The sequence below is a fragment of the Mobula birostris genome, chromosome 7 (assembly GCF_030028105.1).
Source record: "Mobula birostris isolate sMobBir1 chromosome 7, sMobBir1.hap1, whole genome shotgun sequence".
Lineage (NCBI taxonomy): Eukaryota > Metazoa > Chordata > Chondrichthyes > Myliobatiformes > Myliobatidae > Mobula > Mobula birostris.
In genome coordinates this window covers 53280059-53299368 of record NC_092376.1, presented here as the reverse complement: position 1 = coordinate 53299368, position 19310 = coordinate 53280059, and the positions used below count along the sequence as shown (strand labels likewise).

At 38.6% G+C, this 19310-nt stretch overlaps 1 protein-coding gene across 9 annotated transcripts in view; it reads left to right on the top strand.

Annotated features, from left to right (window-relative positions):
- Positions 1-19310, top strand: part of dync2h1 (dynein cytoplasmic 2 heavy chain 1) — a 474884-nt gene that overhangs the window by 47801 nt on the left and 407773 nt on the right. For all 9 annotated transcript variants that reach the window (XM_072263133.1, XM_072263132.1, XM_072263135.1 and 6 more), the window contains 8 exons: positions 745-856; positions 951-1075; positions 1199-1374; positions 2433-2628; positions 2784-2879; positions 8920-9081; positions 10647-10745; positions 16651-16790. In XM_072263133.1, the coding sequence (XP_072119234.1) occupies positions 745-856; positions 951-1075; positions 1199-1374; positions 2433-2628; positions 2784-2879; positions 8920-9081; positions 10647-10745; positions 16651-16790 (1106 nt within the window). The remainder of the gene's footprint in view (positions 1-744; positions 857-950; positions 1076-1198; positions 1375-2432; positions 2629-2783; positions 2880-8919; positions 9082-10646; positions 10746-16650; positions 16791-19310) is intronic.

The following is a 19310-nucleotide window of genomic DNA, read 5'->3' as shown; positions in this document are numbered from 1 at the left end:
AATTAATGTGAAACAGAAAGTGGTTAAAAAACAATTTGTTTTCTAATGATTTGCAACATCAAAGGACCACTAGTCCTCATTGTTTTTCTTTAATCTCTTACTTTTATTTACCTATCTAGCCTAATGTTAGCAAGAGAGTCTAACTTAACCTCTTATCCCTACTTTCACAACTTTCAATGTAAAGAAGTTTCTCTTATTCTGCCCTTCCTGTATCAACTATATTCTTCTGTTTCAGTTAGTATCTGACTTCTTTTGCCTCTTACCTTCGTGGATTTATAGTTACCATACCAAGACTAATTGATTAATTTTATTCTTCAAGAGTGTTTTTCACTTTAAGAGGTGGAAATTTGCCACACATCTGGCAAGTTTCAACATGTTCGGCTCTTCCGCTCATGCATGCAAACTTGTCAACACCATTCCGGGGAAATACAAGTGGAACTATTGACATTTTTTCACAAAATAAATTTCATTTCACACTCAAATTTCTAATCTAAAAGATGATTTTATCCTGTTTCTTTTCCAAAATTTAGAGATTTATAAGCTACTCTCATTAAGCAATAAATATTCTTGAAACAATCTTGTGAACTCCCAGCACCTTCCTTGTCAATCAAATCTCACAATCATGCACTTTTAACTAACCTATCATTCTGCCTTCTTTCTTCTTTCTCTTGCACATAAGAGGCTTTCTGCAGTGAGCATTTTTATCAGTGGACTGATGTATCATGTAGCTTATTTTCCATCAAGCTTCTGCAGGCATTTCAGAAATACCAAGAATTAGTCAAAAGGCCAAGTATCAGTGAGGAACTACTTTCAGAGCGTGAAATGTTGTTGGCAAAACTTACAGAGTACATCAAAGGTAAGGGAAGCACAAACATTTCTGAAATACAAACACATTAAATAGTAATTGAATAGGAAATTGGTGTCTTCATTGATGTTACATTTTGCATTAGGCATCCACACTGATTTTGAGAGTCGGCGATGTGGTATTCCTGGAGAACCTTCAGGCCCTCTTTCAGGCAAGAATCTCCCTGAGGTTGTCAATAATATTGTTTGGGTTAGACAGCTAGAACTAAAGGTAAGCATTTAGTCATTGAGTGTTTACATTTTGCTTTACAAAATGTTAGATTAGATTACTTTAAGTGGGGAAAGAGGTAAGGCAAACTATATTGCAAACATTAAACATGTTCTTTTATTTTAGGCTGCAGATACTGTAAAGGTTGCTGAAACTTTGCTGCATGACTTGTCAGGATTTCAATCATTTTGGCGAAATTGTAATGAACTTTTGGACCAGTTAAGGACCTATGAACAAGAACAGTTTGATGACTGGTCAAGGGAAATACAAACATCCATATCAGATCCCACATCTGGTGTCAGGTATTACTGTGTTGCATGCAAACAAAGTAAGATAGCACTGAATAGAGTAATAAATAATGCCTTTTTTCTCCTTGCTGACAGTGACAAGCTATTCCAAAGTCAAAGTTAGTTTTTGCAAGTTGTTTGGCTTCCAGTTTTATTGTGTGGACAGAGGATTGTTCTTCTGATAAGAAACTTTAAAAAACACGTAAAAGCACTTAACATAGTCAGGTTATGTGAGTGGTTTGCATCCCTGTAGTTATTTTCCATGTTTTTCCGACCATGATTAGCAGTTCCAGAGGATATGGAATATGTTAATATAACTTCCTGCTGAGTTTAAGCTCTCAATGGTGTAAAGGCAGCAGCAATTAGAAGAATTATAAAGGTTGATTCAATTTTTCATTGGGAAGAGATTAATTTCACTGATTATAAATTTACAATTATTAGTCAATGCTTGCGTGTTTTAGAGTCATAGAGTCACTGTGTCAAAAAGCACAGAAATAGAAATATAAACAGAAAATGCTTGAAAATCTCAGCAGGTATAGCAGTATCTGTGAAAAGAGAAACAGTTAATGTCATAGGCCTGAGATTCTTCATTAGAACTAAGATATGACAGCAATAGACACTCAGGTGATGTCTTCCAGATCCAACTGCCCTCCAGTTGAAAAAAAAATTCTTCCTCACATCTTGTCATAATCTCTTAACCATTCTGTAAACCTATGCTGTCTAATTTTAGGCACCTCTGTTTTGTGGAAAAGTTACCCATTATCTATCCTAACTATAATCCTGATAATTTTGTATACCTTCATCATGCCACTACTTCAGCTTCCTCTGCTCCAAGAGAATTTGTATAAAGTTAGTTATAAGTCTACAAGTTTTTTCTGCATTAGTCGTATATGGCTTTAAAAATACCAGTTTTCAACTTTTATAATTTGTACAAATAGTAAGAATTTAGCACCAGTTTATGAAATATTTCATTAGGGATTTTTTGTTGCTGTATAAAGGTGTATATAAATGTGTACATATATACACATATATACAACATGTAACCATTGCCATTTTTATGTCATTTGTAATAGTTTACAAGCCCATGGTCGAATTATAGAGTTGGATAACTGTGACGGGAAGTTGAAAATACATTACTCAGATCGCCTTGTTTCTTTGTTGAGAGAAGTACGCCAGCTTTCTGCTTTGGGTTTTGTCATTCCTAAAAAAATCCAACAAGCAGCAAATACTGCTGAGAAGTTTTACAGACAAGCAGTTATTCTCAAACAAGTTAGTACTGCACTTTCTTGTTCGATTCCCTTTTACTGTCACCCTAATCATGCTTTCCTCTTTTTACCTTTTTCTTTTAACTGCTTTCTAGATAATTAAAAATTAGAGTGAGAATCCAAATGTTAATGTTAAATATGCTTTATTTTCTTTTACAGGTTGCTCACTTTTACAATACTATTGATCAGCAGATGATTCCTAGCCAGAGACCCATGATGCTAAACTCTGCTTTATCCTTTGAACAGATAATAAAGGTGAGAGAAAATAAGCACATAATATTTACCCATTAGTTACATACAGTACTTGCAAAAGTCTTAGGCATATATATAGATAGAGCTAGGGAGCCTTAGAGGTTTGTACAGTACTGTAGTTATTCTATGTTTTGCTCTGTACTACTAATGCAAAAAAAACTAATTTCGTGACCTTTGTGAATGATTTTGATATGGGCAAAAGATAACAAACTGTGCAAATACAAAAGGAAAGAAATAATAAACATAAATAAATAAGTAATAAATACCGGGTATATGAGATGGAGAGTTCTTGAAAGTGAGTCTATAGACTGTGAGAACATTTCAATGACGGAGTGAGTGAAGTTATCCCCTTTGGTTCAATAGCCTGATGGTTGAGGGTAATAACTGCTCTTGAATCTGGTGGTGTGAGCGTTGAGGCTCCTGTACCACCTTCCTGAAGGCAACATTGAGAAGAGAGCATGTCCAGGGTGGTGAGGGTCCCTGATGGTGGATGCTGCTTTCCTGAGACAGCACTTCGTGTGGATGTGATCACTGGTGGGGAGAGCATTACCCATGATGGACTGGGCTATATCTACGACTTCTTGTAGGGTTTTCTGTTCAAGGGCATTGGTGTTTCCATTCCAGGCTGTGATGCAGCCAGTCAATATACTCTTCAATGCACATCTATAGAAGTTTGTTAAATTTTTAGATGTCACACTGAATCTTCGCAAATTCCTAAGGAAGTAGAGGCGATTTTTTTTTTTCACAATTGAACTTTTGTGCTGGGCCCAGGATAGGTCCTCTGAAATAGTTTAAAGCGGCTAACCTTCTCCACCTCTGGTCCTCTGAGGACCGGTTCATGAACAAATGGTTTAATGACTAACACTGCTGACTTACGAAAGAAAAGATACTGTGTCCTTTTGAGAAGAGATAGGGAGAAGAGAGAGGGATGTTGGTAGGGGGCGGTGGACTGAGGTGGAGGTTAAAGTGTGCTGTGATGTACTTTGTACTTTTGGACTTGGGTGACTGAAGATGAATATCATTGTGGAGTGGTACCCAGAGAATAGAATCTTGATTGGAGTAGGTGCAGAGGTAGGGGATAGAGTGGGAATAGTGGTGAGATTGCAGCTTGGGTTGTGAAATTGTTTGTGTTAGTAGATCATTAAGTAGTGGGATTTGGTATAATTGAGGGAGTTTAGCAGAGCAGGTAAATAAAAGTCAAAAGGATGCTACCAGAGTTCATTCTCATCATTAAGTTGGGAAAATTTCAGTGCACCCTCGTTAAATAGTGCAGATGAGAACATAGTTTCTCTGGGAGTGCCTTCTGATGAATGCTTCTTGTAACATTGGGCTGGATCAACTGCCTTCTTCATGCCATGTGTTCTACCACAGGACATGCAAGTTCATATTTACTTTCTGAGGCTGTCTAGTTGTCAATATCCTGCTGGTCTCATTGTGCTAACATGTTGCTGACTCACTGTTGGATGAGTTGAAGCGGTCCTTGAATGGATTCTGGGCCACAGATAGCAGAAGTGCAGCCTAGCCAACAGACAGGAAAGACATTTGACACCTTGAACTGCCAGACACTTTTTTGCACTTTCCTGCTCTTTCTGATGATATTTAGAAACACTTGAAAATATTTAATTAATTAAATTGAATCAAAGAAGAATTCATTCAAAATTAATTATTAACATTATTATCAATTAAAATAAATTCATAAAAGAACTTGATTTCCATCACTCTGTAGATAGATAATTGGGCAGTAAAGGCATAGAGTGATACAGGCCGAATGCAGGCTGATGGGATTAGCATACACTCAGTGGCCATTTTATGAGATATACCTGTACACCTTCTCATTAAAATGCAAATATCTGCTCAGCCCATCATGTGGCACCAATCATGTAAAAGCATGCAGACATGGTCTAGAGGTTCAGTTGTTCAGGCCAAGCATCAGAATGGGGAAAAAATGTGATCTAAGTGACTTTGACCATAGAATGAATGTTGGTATCAGATGGGCTGGTTTGACTATCTCAGAAACTGCTGATTTCCTGGGATTTTCACACACAACAGTGTCTGGAGTTTACAGAGAATAGTAGAAAAAACAAAAATCACCTAGTGAGTGGCAATTCTGTGGGTGAAAATGAGAGTGGTCAGAGGAGAATGGCCAGATTGTTTCAAGCTGACAGGAAGGTGAGAGCAACTCAAATAACCATGCTTTACCACAGCGGTACACACAATGTGCTGGAGGAGCTCAGCAGGTCAGGCAGCATCTATGGATGCAAATAAAGAATTGACATTTTTGGCCGAGGCCCTTTATCAAGACTGCTATCACAACTTACAACAGTGGTATAAGAAGAGCATCCCTGAATGCACAACATGTCAAACCTTGAAGTGGATGGGCTACAGCAGCAGAAGACCACAAGCATACACTCAGAGGCTACCTTATTTTTTACAGTGGCCACTGCATATAGATAGGCATCATGGTAGGTATGGACTGGTGGGCTGATTCCATGACAGTCCTTTTTTTACAGGAGGTTGGTAACCTCCATTGAAATGAATAGGGCTGCATTAGATATGACTAACGTTAAGACAAAAGGCCAGATACTAAGAACTTAAGTGAATACCCCTGAGCTGAATGGAGGAAATAGCTCCATGCTATATATTAATTTTTTCAGCCTTTATGTTTTCAAAATGTGATTTGTAGAATTGTGAATTATTTATTGTGTGATATTCGGAAAAGCTTTGCAGGCAGCATTATGTGTTAAGCTACAAAATCAAACTTGTTTTTTTTTGTATATATTCCTGCTGCTGATATTCACCAATATTGCAAGGACAGCCTGTTTTCTTTATGGTAGTGGTCGCCAACCTTTTTAAGCCCAAGGTCCCCTACCTCAGCCTTAGCGAAAGGCAAGATTGACCAACTAAATTGTTTAGTCACATGCATGGGCACCGGGCAGAAAAGACCGGAAGTAAAACCCCACAACCCGGAAACAACCTCTCTTTACAAACAGCTTTCAGTAGCTGGAGTATTGCTATATTATCATTATCCTAATTAGTATTACTTATTTTTATAATGCTCACATTACAACAGTATTTGTGTATTTATTTATTTTTTATTTTTTTCGGGATCTACTGGGAAAGTCTCAAAGATCGACCGGTTGGCAACCACTACTTTATGTTAACAGTGATCAGTGAAAAGGTTGAATTTCAACAATGTTAATAAATAGCATAAATAATATCAATTTTCTTAGTGATGTTAACATAGATAAATATTCCAGCCTGCATCAAGGTAGCAATCTAAACAAAATTCATCGTTTAAAAGTAAGTGGATATAGGACCAGAAGATGTAGTATCGTTGTGGATAGAGTTAAAAAACTGGTAGGGGAAAATGACCCTGATGGGATTTATATATACTCCTCCAAAAAGTAGCCAGGGTGTTGGGTACAAATTATAACACGAGATAGAAGTACAAATTATAACACGAGATAGAAAAGGCATGTGAAAAGGGCAATGTTGCAATCATCATTAGGGATTTCAGTGTACAGGTAGATCAGGAAAATCAGGTTGGTGCTGAACTTCAAGCGAAGAAATTTGTAGAATGCCTACGAGATGGCTTTTTAGAGCAGCTTGTGGTTGAGTCTGTTAGGAAAGGGCAATTTTGGATTGGGTGTTGTGTAATGAACCAGATTTGATTAGGAGACTTAAGGTAAAGAACGCTTAGGATGCAGTGATCATAATATGATAGAATTTAGCTTGAGAGGAAGAAACTAAAATCATATGTATTGATATTGCAATTGAGTAAAGCTATCTACAGAGACCTGAGAGAGGAGCTGGTGAAAATTGATTGGAAAGGGACATTAGCAGGGATAACTGTAGAGCAGCAATGGCTGTCGCTTCTGGGTGTAATTCAGAAGATGCAGAATCGATTCATCCGAAAGAAGACGAAGAAGAAGAAGTGCTCTAAAGGGAGGATGAGGCAACTGTGGCTAATAAGGGAAGTCAAAATGAACATAAGAGCAAAATCAAGGCATACAATATTGCAAAAATTATTAGGAAGCTTTTAAAAACTATCAGAAGATAACTAAAAGAGCATTAGGGAGAAAAAACATGAAATAGGAATGTGAGCTAACCAATAACATAACAGAGGATGAAAGTAGTAATGGCACAAACAGAGGTAGTAAAGGCAGACAAAGAAATAGCGGTTGAACTGAATAAGAATTTTGCATCAGTCTTCACTGTGGAAGACACCAGCAGTGTGTGAGAAATTTAGGTGTCCCAGGGCAGAGGTAAATGTAGTCAGTATTAACGAGAAGGTGCTTGGGAAGCTGAAAGGGTCAAAAGTGGTGGATAAGTCAAATGAACTAGATGGGGTGCATTTCAGGGTTCTGAAAGAGGTAACTGAAGGTATTGTGGAAGAATTAGTCACGCTTTTTCGAGAATCATTGGATTCTGGAATGGTTCGGAGAACTGGAAAATTACAAATATTACAGATAAGGTGAAAGACAGGAAACTAGAGGTCAGGTAGACTGTATTCAGTGATTGGCAAAATTTTAGAGTCCATTTCGGGGTATTTGGAGGTGCATGATAAAATAGACCAAAGTCAGCATGATTTCCTTAAGGGGAAATCTTGTCTGACAAATCTGATTTGGATAGATTAGGAGAATGGGCAAAGATATAGCAGATGGAATACATTGTAGGGAAGTGTATGGTCATGCACTTTGGTAGAAGGAATGAAGAGTAGTCTACTTTCTAAATGGTGAGCAAATGCAGAAATTGGAGGTGCAAAGGGACTTTGGAGTTCTAGTGCAGGATTCCCTAGAGGCTAACTTGCAGTCTTTGTCGGTAGAAAGGAAGACAATGCAAAGTTTGTGTTTATTTTCAGAGGACTGGAATATAAAAGCAAGGGTACAATGCTAAAGCTTTATAAGATATTGGTCTCACCCCATTTGGAGTATTGTGAAATGTTTTCGATTTGAACCGAAGAACAGATAAGCTGCATTGGAGAGGATCCAGAAGAAATTCACAAGAATGATCCCAGAATAGAAGGATTAATATATGAGGAGCATTTGATGGCCCTGAGCCTTTATCCACTGGAGTTTAGAACAATGAAGGGAATCTCACTGACACCAATCAAATATTGAAAGCCCTACCTAGAGTGAATGTGCAGAGTATGTTTCTAATAGTGGGAGATTCTAGCACCGGAGGGCAAAGCCTCAGAAAACAAAGATGTCACTTTAGGACAGAGATCCAAAGGAATGTCTTCATCAGAGGGTGGTGAATCTGTGGAGTTCATTACCATAGACAGCTGTGGAGGCCAATTCATTAGGTATCATTAAAACAGTGGTTTCTAGGATCTTGATTAACAAGGGCATCAAAGAAGGCAGCATGATGGGGTTGAGAAGGAACTTAGATCAGCCATGATCGAATGGTGATGCAGACTAGGTGGACTGAATGGTCTAATTCTACTCTTGTGTCTTATCCCCTTGTAAAGTTGTCTATAACTAAATGCCTTTAGTTCAAGGTATGGGGTAGGAGAATTACTGAGTATTGAACAAGAATTTCTTCAATCAGACAGTCATTTAAATTTATAAATCACCTTTTGAGGGAGCGATAGAGGCTGATACAGCATTTAAGAAGTATTTAGATGAACACTAGATGTGCCATTGCTGTGGGCTGAGTTATGAAAAATGGAATTAGTACAGAATGGTATTTAATGGCTGGCATGGTCACAGAGAACCATAGTGCTTACTTTCTATATTGTATGCATTAAGTTGTATTCTATGATCAGGTAACTGAAAGCTTGGTTAGAGACAGAGAGCTTTTATGTAGATAGCTGTGAGGAGCTGAGATATTTATTGCAAAGATTTTTGATACATATTATATGAACCTAATATCTGTTAATCTACTTAACTTGCAGTTGGCACACAGCTTTGGCTAGTGTCAGCTATTGACTAGGTAGTTACTGTTCTCAGGTCTTTTTTAGTAGCTCTAGCCACTCTCTGCTTGCATAGTAAATAGTCTGGGATGTAGTGATATGTGCAAATATTTCACCATCTTTAATTAGAACCCAAAAGCTGGAACCAAAGAAACTGGCGGAAAAATACAGATCACATGGGATAACCCCAGAGAGCTGGAGGCCTATATTCAGAAACTTCATGCTGCAACAGAACGGCTTACCACAGAGAACAGAAAATTGAGGAAGTGTCATACTGATTTCCATGATAAGGTAAGAACATGAAATATAGAATAGCTGAGGCTTTTTTTTTAAGCACTATCAAGCTCACTTGTTCCATATCTTCTCAATTATCTTAAATTAATGCTGTTGAAAAACTATATTTCAAATATTCCTACTATTATAAAAGTCAGTATTTAAATTAATATTGTTCTTTTCCTCTTTTCTTTGGGAATATTTGCAAACATTGATATTGCTCACTGTAATATTATGCCAAATTATTTATGTACAGAAAAAGAAAATGGCTCAAAGATACTGGACTGTTCAGCACTCCAAAGAACAACCATGTCCTTTTAGCCATTTCAACATGTAATATGACAAACTATTGTAATATTGTTTTCATTGCAGTTTGCCCATTCAGCTTTATTTTATTTCTGTGTAAATGATACACATTTAACTATGTGACCAATGAAATAAAGTTCTTGAAACACATTGTGCTCTGATTCACACATTTCAATACTTCTTACATTTGATAACTGGGAAATTATATAAGAATTATTCACCTCTATTTTAAATGCATGGCAAAAGTGCTAATTATTGAGAATATCTTTATGCAAACCTGCTATCATGCCTTACCACCTGTTAAAAAATTTCTGGAAGCATACCTGGGCACATGTACTAAAAGAGCTCCTCTATTGTGTCTCAGTGATAAGCTGGGAAGTGGCTTCCAAAGAAAGTTTGATCCCAGAACTATCGGAAAGAAAGGCAATGGTCCAAAGGCAGGCAGCTGTGAACCTTGGCCGCTTACTATTTAGGAATGCATTGAACCCCTTAGCATCAGTTTTTAGTAGTTAACCTGTATGATTAATCTACTTGTCTCTTGGATTTAATTCCCAGAATTGGAGTCCACAAGTGGATATTTTGCATGTAGTATAAATTTGGGTGGTGAGTAGAGATACATTTCTACCAAAGGAAGTGTAAGGCGCTTCTTCCCTCTGCTAGCCTGCAGGTCACCTTTGGGCAAGGTGTAGCACCTGATTAGTCCTTACCGATCAGGGTCATGTAAAGCCATGGGAGCAGGCAGTAGATGGTCATATGAGCAGCTGGTGTAAATCACAGGTCTTGGTTATGCGACCACTGCTGCCAGGCGGGCAATCTCTGAAAAGTATTGATAATGGCTGGGATTACCTGTCTTGTAAAGAAACTACCCAGAAGAAGGCATGGAAAATCACTTCTGTATATAAATTTGCCAAGAACAATCATGGTTATGGGACCATGATTGCATATGTCATATGACATGGCATACAATGAAGATGACAGTGATAGATTCTGGAGGCATTCTGGAAAGACTCATCTTTTATTCAAAAATTATTGAGTAAATTTTAGACAGAAAATACTGGAAAATACAGGAGGTTTGAAGAGTGAGAAATAGAATTAATATTTTGGATTACTAACCTTTGACCAGTACTTCATACTTCTTATTTAGCTGCATTTTAAAGTTTCAACACATCACATATATTTTGTCTGCCTTTTTTAGAAATTACAAAAAAAGTTTATAAGTCAAATAATTAAAATACAAATTAACAATTTTGTTGTTTTGACTTTTGGTAATTTTGCAGGTTGTAGCTCTTATGAACATTGACCTACTTCGCCAGCAACAACGATGGAAAGATGGTTTGCAGGAACTCAGATTCATTTTCTTCACCCTTGAATCACAGGTGTATTGAGCAGGCCATTTATGGCATTGTTATCTGATACCTCATTCTTAAGAATAATTTTTATACGATTGCCTAAGATTTTCATCATTTTTAGTTGGACATCACACAGGTTTTTTCTTCAGATCTTAATTTTGTTACTAGATTGTTTTATGTATCAAAATAATGACTTTCATTCTTGTAAATATATTTGAAAATGTTTAGTCAACATTCATATGCTGTTATGGTATTGTAATGTCATTCCAAATCAAGTTTCTGCTCTGATGTCCTCTCCAGTACCAAATTTGACATCCTGTACATTTCTTGCCTCTACTCACACTTGTTTCCATTTGATGCAAATTTTCATCCATACCTGTTGTTATCTGCAGACCACAATTTGTCATTTACAGTGTACAATCTCTCTCTCGCTCTCGATCACATGCATGCACACACACATACACACACACTTCTCTTCCTTGCTTTCTTCTACACTCACTATTTTTCTCTATCTTTCTCTCAGATCTTTCTTTGTCTTGTTTATACTCACTCTCATTTTTTGTCCCTGCTTTTGATTATGCCATTCCCTGCTCTAGCCTCCTTCTCTCTTGTTCCCTGCATGATAATCTTAATACTTATATTATCATTGATTGTATTGACTTTGGAGAAGTTAGGGCAGTGGACTGGGAACAAAGCTTTTATATTGGATAGAGAGGAATGCTTTAGAACTCAACATGCTTCAAAGGAAAGAAGTTTAGAGATTCTTTGATACTAAGTTTGCTCAATAGGAGCAAGCTGAAGGAAGCAATAGTTAATTGCAGTTGGGTGTTAAGGGCAAAATAGAATTTTTGAAAAGCCTGTTGGAAACAATTTGAGTAGAGATATTGAGCTAACAACTTTGAGTATAAACACGATAGTTTAATAAACACTGGCATTGTGTCATCCTCAATGCTAGGAGTATCATGAACAAAACGGATGAGCTTAGAGTGTGGATCAGTACTTGGAGCTATGATGTTGTGGCCATCACAGAGACTTGGATGACTCAGGGGCAGGAATGGTTACTTAGAGTGCCAGGCATTAGATGTTTCAGGACAGGGAGAGAGGCAAAAGAGTTGGGGGCGTGGCACTGCTGATTAGAAGTAGTGTCACGGCTGCAGAAAAGGAGGAAGTCATGGAGGGATTGTCTCCTGAGTGTCTGTGGGTGGAAGTTAGAAACAGGAAGGGGGTCAATAACTTCACTGGGTGTTTTTTATAGACCACCCAATAGCAACAGGGACATTGAGGAGCAGATAGGGAGACAGATTCTGGAATGGTGCAGTAATAACAGGGTTGTTGTGATGGGGGATTTTAATTTTCCCAATATTGATTGGCATCTCCCTAGAGCAAGATGTTTAGATGGGGTGGAATTTGTTAGGTGTGTTCAGGAAGGTTTCCTGACACAGTATGTAGATAAACCTACAAGAGGAGAGGCTGTACTTGATCTGGTATTGGGAAATGAACCTGGTCAGGTGTCAGGTCTCTCAGTGGGAAATGTTCAGGGGATATTTACGTGGTGTTCTGCATAGGTACGTTCCAGTGAAACGGAAAGAATAGTAGGGTACAGGAACCGTGGTGTACAAAGGCTGTTGAAAATCTAGTCCAGAAGAAAAGAAAAGTTTATGAAAGGTTCAAAAAACTAGATAATGATGGAGATCTAGAAAATTGTAAGGCTAGCTGGAAGGAGCTGAAGAATGAAATTAGGAGAGCCAGAGGGGGCCATGAGAAGGCCTTGTCGAGCAGGATTAAGGAAAACCCCAAGGCATTCTACAAGTATGTGAAGAGGAAGAGGATAAGACGTGAGAGAACAGGACCAATCAAGTGTGACAGTGGAAAAGCGTGTATGGAACTAGAGGAGGAAGCGGAGATACTTAATGAATACTTTGCTTCAGTATTCATTACGGAAAAGGACCTTGGTAATTGTAGGGATAGCTTACAGTGGACTGAAAAGCTTGAGCATATAGATACTAAGAAAGAGGATGTGCTGGAGCTTTTGGAAAGTATCAAGTTGGATAAGTCATCAGGACCAGATGAGGTATACCCCAGGCTACTGTGTAAAGCGAGGGAGGAGTTTGCTGAGCCTCTGGCAATAATCTTTGCATCATCAATGGGAATGGGAGAGGTTCCGGAGGATTGGAGGGTTGCAGATGTTGTTCCCTTATTCAAGAAAGGGAGTAGAGATAGCCCAGGAAATTATAGAATAGTGAGTCTTACTTCAGTGGTTGGTAAGTTGATGGAGAAGATCCTGAGAGGTAGAATTTATGAACATTTGGGAAGGCATAATATGATCAGGAATAGTCAGCATGGCTTTGTCAAAGGCCTGTCATGCCTTATGAGTCTGATTGAATTTTTTGAGGATGTAACTAAACACATTGATGAAGGTAGAGCAGTAGATGTAGTGTATATGGATTTCAGCAAGGCATTTGATAAGGTACCCCATGCAAGGCTTATTGAGAACATAAGGAGGCATGGAATCCAAGGGGACCTTGTTTTGTGGATCCAGAACTGATTTGCACACAGAAGGCAAAGAGTGGTTGTAGACAGGTCATATTCTGCATGGAGGGTGGTGACCAATGGTGTGCCTCAGGGATCTGTTCTGGGACCCCTTGGTTATTTTTATAGATGACCTGGATGAGGAAGTGGAGGGATGGGTTAGTAAATTTGCTGATGTCGCAAAAGTTGAGGGTGTTGTGGATAGTGTGGCGGTTACAGCAGGACATCGATAAGATGCAAAACTGGGCTGAGAATTGGCAGATGCAGTTCAACCCAGATAAGTGTGAGGTAGTTCATTTTGGTAGGTCAAATATGATGGAGGGGGGGTTAGTATTAATAGTAAGACTCTTGGCAGTGTGGAGGATCAGAGGGATCTTGGGGTCCAAGTCCATAGGACACTCAAAGCTGCTGTGCAGGTAGACTGTGTGCTTAAGAAGGCATACAGTGCATTGGCCTTCATCAACCGTGGGATTGAGTTCAAGAGCCGAGAGGTAATATTACAGCTATATAGGATGCTGGTCAGACCCCACTTGGGGTACTGTGTTCAGTTCTGGTCACCTCACTACTGGAAGGATATGGAAACTATAGAAATGGTGCAGAGGAAATTTACAAGGATATTGCCTGGATTGGGGAGCATGCCTCATGAGAATAGGCTGAGTGAACTTGGCCTTCTTCCTTGGAGCGACAGAGGATGAGAGGTGACCTGATAGAGGTGTACAAGATGATGAGAGGCATTGATCGTGTGGATAGTCAGAGGCTTTTTCCCAGCGTTGAAATGGCTAACACAAGAGGGCACAGTTTTAAGGTGCTTGGAAGTAGGTGCAGACTAGATGTCAGGTAGGTTTTTATAGAAAAGAGTATTGAGTGCATGGAATGGGCTGCCAGCGACGGTGGTGGATGCGGATATAATTGGGTTGTTTCAGAGACTCCTGAATAGGTACATGGAGCTTAGAAAAATAGAGGGCTATGGGTAACCCTCGGTATTTTCTAAAGTAAGTACATGTTTGGCACAGCATTGTGGGTCAAAGGGCCTGTACTTTGCTGTACTTTTCATTAACCGATATAACAAAATTGTCAAGTCACTCAAACCATCAGCATAAGTACTTTATTAAAGGCTGCAGGCTAGCATTGACTGTGTGCTTAAGAAGGCTACGGTGCATTGGCCTTCATCAACCATGGGATTGATAATGAAAGGGAAATTGCTGGAAATACTTAGCAGTCAGAAGCAAGAAACAGAGTAAACTTTAGTCCTATTACCCTTCTTTGAGCTGAAGCATGAACTTCAGGCAAAGTAGGAGCTCTCCTTATCAGAGTTCTGTGCTGAACCCATTTTTTTGCATTAAGCATATTAAAAAGATTTTCTGTTCTAAACAGAACCACCATTTCAGACCAAAGACCTTCAAAATTGGGAAAGAGAGAAAACAAATTAGTATTAAGTTGCAGAGAAGACTGTGAGGGAATGGATAACACAAAGAGAATATTTATAGAGGGATGGAGCCAAATGAGTTTAAAAATCTGAATCAGGCTTATTATCACTGTCTTGTATGATGTGAAATTTATGGTTTTGCAGCAGCAGTACAGTGCAAAGACATAAAATTACTGCAAATAGCAAGATGAGTAGAGCAAAAAAACGGAATAATGAGGTAGTGTTGGGTAGTAGTTAATGGCTTTATGGCCAAGTTTGTGGATGATACAAAGGTGGGTAGAGGGGCAGATAGTGTGATGAAGTAGGGTGTCTGTAGAATGACTTGGACAGATTAGTTCAAAGGAGTGGCAGATAGACCAGAGTGTAGGGAAGTGTATGGCTATACACTTTGGTAGAAGGAATAAAGGTGTAGATTATTTTCTAAAAGCAAAGACAATTCAGAAATTAGAAGTGCAAAGGGACTTGGGAGTCCCAGTGCAAGATTCCCTAAAGCAGGAATTTCCACCCTTTTTTATTCCATGGACCCCTTCATTAACTGAAGGATTCGTGGACCCCAGGTTGGGAGCCCCTGCCCTGAAGGTTAACGTAGGTTGAGTTAGTAGTAAGGAAGGCAAATGCATTTTGGCATTCATTTCAAGAGGACTACAATATAAAAGCAAGGATGCAATGTGAGGTTTTATAAGGCGTTGGTCAGACCATACTTGGAATATGATGATCAGTTTTGGGCCAATTATCCAAGAAGGGATGTGCTGGCATTGGAGACAGTCCAGAGGAGATTCAAGAGAATGATCCCAGGAATGAAAGGGTTAACATATGAGGTGAGCTTGATGGCTCTGGGCCTGTACTCACTGGAGTTTCGAAGAGTGAGGAGAGAGGGAATCTCATTGAAACGTACTGAATATTGAATGGTCTAGATAGAATGGACATGGAGAGGATGTTTCCAATAGTGGGTGAATCTATAACCAGAGGGCACAATCGAAGAATAGAGAGATGTCCATTTAGAAAAAGGATGAGTATATATTTCTTTAGCTAGAGGGTGATAAACCTGTGGAATTCATTGCTATGGGTTATTGAGTATATTTAAAGCCAAGTTTGATGGGTTTTTGGCCATTCAGGCTGTGAAAGATTATGGGGAGAATGCAGGAGAATGGGTTTGAGAGGGATAATAAACCAGCCTTGATGGAATGGCGGAGCAGACTCGATGGGCTGAGTGGCCTAATACTGCTCCTGTGTCTTTATGGTACCGAAAAGGGGGTATGACCATGAGAGTCTTGATACACTGCCTCTAAAAGATGTCCTTGATGGTAGGGAGCATTGTGCTCATGATGGAGCTGGCTGTCTCTGTAACCTTCTGCAGCCTCTTGCAGGTCTTTGTATTGGAGCCTCCATACCAGCCTGTGAAGCACCCAGTCACAACACTGTCCTCTGTGCATCTATAGAAACATGCAGGAATCCTCATCGGCATACTATGTCTCCTCAAACTACTAACAAAGCAGAGCTGTTGGTGTGCATACTTTATGATTGCTATCCACTGTTTTCTTAGTTGGCAGAAAATTAGGAAAAATAATTTCACACAAAAGAATTTATGGTTCTATCCCAAAGATATGTTAATTTGCCACTTTAAATTACATCAAGTATGTTGTTGATGGTAGAACCAGGGGGTAGTTAAGAGGAAATATGGGGAGAATATGATGGGATTAGTATAAAAGGGTTCTTGATGGTCAGCACTATCTTGGTGGGAGTGAAAGGCCTGTCTGTTTCTGAGCCACATGACTTTATGATTGTCCCCCTCAACTTCCATTTTTACATAAATGGAATTTTGCATAAGGGCATCAAGGTATACACAGCAAAGACAGTTATGCAATGAGGTAAGGAATGTTTTTTTCATTAAATGATAGATGAACGCTGATGCTTAATAATCTATTCCCGTTTAAGTCAACTTATTTGCTCTTCTACTTCTGAACACAATTTTAAAAGGGATTTCGCCCCGTTGATATGAAAGCATGGCGCCAGCATTGGAACCATCAGCTGTATAAAGCATTGGAACATCAATATCAAATGGGCTTGGAGGCCTTGAACGAAAACCTTCCTGAAATCCATGTTGATCTGACATTCAAGTAAGGTTTTGGTCATATATTGTTAGCTAAATGCATTGATTATTTTTAAGTTTATTTCAGTTTATTGAATATCTTTGCAATTAATAACCAGTATAAAAATTCTAAATGTTGTCAAAACAAATTTGTACAAACTTTCTCACACTCCCACCAAAAATATTTATGATATTCCTAGAAAGCTCTGATTTCTCAGGACCTAACTAGTTAGTGCCAAGATGTGCTTCTTCATTGATACCTAGATGATAGTAGTAGTACACCCTGGCTTTCAGTTCAGGGTAACCTGGGTTACAGCTGACCTGACTTATGGAAACCCTGCTTTATACAAGTTCTCTTATACATTTGAAAACATTTTCTAGAACAATAAAAATAACATGTTTGTGGTATTCATTGAATACTGGAAACAGTATATATTCCAGTAGTTTTTTTTTTGGTTATTTGTGGTTTGACTGATAGTGTTCATTATTGAAAAAACATAGTTTTTAAGTGATTTAATGGATTGAATTTTCTTGATGTTTGAAACTATTTAGAAAGACATTTGAATATTAAGGATATTCAAAAATGTTAAAATACCCAACTAACTTGATGAAGATGTATAAGAGACCAGAAATGGATGATTCAGAGATTTACAGGGTTGGTCGTTTATATGGAGATGGGGAGAGATGAGGCTGTGGAGGGATTTAAGAGGATTTGGTGTTAAGGACAGTTTTCTGCAACAATATGCCCTAAAACCAACATGGGTCAATTATATTAATTTTAACAATGTGTATTGAGCCGATTTCAGTTTATAAATTAATGGTACGCGAACATTTATCCATTACTGATCAGTACTATATAATTTATACTGGTCAGTTGTATATAAGGTGGTGCCTCACAAACTATACTCTAGTATACCAGTATTCTGATCTTATTGCCAGATATTTAGATATTGATTTTCTGACTTTAAATCTACTCATGGTTGTCAGCCCAACGAGAAAGGCAACCTGGAAATTGTCCAGGCCAACCACTCTCTCTCCCTGGTTTCCTTGTAAGTTGTAACCCTGTACATCAAACAAGCATATTTTAAACTTTCAAAGCTTTTCTCATTTCCCATCTAGTTACATGCTACATATCTGTGTTTAACAATATATTTTGGTTTGTTTTAGTATCTCCAAATATTGTTGTGAGCTGTACTTTACAAAGTTTTAAGGCATTTTGGATGCCCCATATAATGGAATTCACAACTGTTAAACAATCAAATGGTTCTTTAATCAGTAGTTGTATGAAGTTTCTTTGTTCTTTGTTCTGCCAAGAGCCCTGCGGTCAATCAACTGTGTCCTATCTGTAAAGGTCGCTTTGCAAAAACAAATGGCCAGCAGTGGGAAGGAAAACAGCAGCCAACAATGTTCATTTTAACGTTTGATTGGCTTCATAAAGCATTTTATAGACAATTGACTCTACAGGCTCTGCAGCCTTACCTTATATTAATTTCAGATACTTAGCTTGTGCTAATTAAGTGCTGGGTTGCATCAGAAATGCTTTTTCCAATTACAGTTTTGTTGCAATGAAAAACAATGTCTTATTTTCTGCAGGCTTAGCTGCAAAGTACATGATTCTGTTTCCTAAGAGAAAGAAAAGCAGAAGAGTTACTAAAATTTTATATTTAAGGTCTATTTTAAATGGCTAAAAAGGACCATCCTGGATTTTCCTATTACAAAACTTATTTGTACTGCTAAGAAATAGAACTCAAACTGCAAAGAAAGTTAGTTATACTGGACAAAGAATAGTGGTAAAGTTCAATGGAAAACTAAAAGAAAAAGTACAAGTATTGAATTGACTTTATTAGTCATAGTCATAGTCATACTTTATTAATCCTGGGGGAAATTGGTTTTCATTACAGTTGCTCCATAAATAATAAATAGTAATAGAACCATAAATAGTTAAATAGTAATATGTAAATTATGCCAGTAAATTATGAAATAAGTCCAGGACCAGCCTATTGGCTCAGGATGTCTGACCCTCTAAGGGAGGAGTTGTAGAGTTTGATGGCCACAGGCAGGAATGACTTCCTATGACGCTCTGTGTTGCATCTCGGTGGAATGAGTCTCTGGTTGAATGTACTCCTGTGCCACCCAGTACATTATGTAGTGGATGGGAGACATTGACCAAGATGGCATGCAACTTAGACAGCATCCTCTTTTCAGACACCACCGTGAGAGAGTCCAGTTCCATCCCCACAACATCACTGGCCTTATGAATGAGTTTGTTGATTCTGTTGGTGTCTGCCACCCTCAGCCTGCTGCCCCAGCACACAACAGCAAACATGATAGCACTGGCCACCACAGACTGGTAGAACATCCTCAGCGTCGTCCGGCAGATGTTAAAGGACCTCAGTCTCCTCAGGAAATAGAGACGGTTCTGACCCTTCTTGTAGACAGCCTCAGTGTTCTTTGACCAGTCCAGTTTATTGTCAATTCATATCCCCAGGTATTTGTAATCCTCCACCATGTCCACACTGACCCCCTGGATGGAAACTGGGGTAACCGG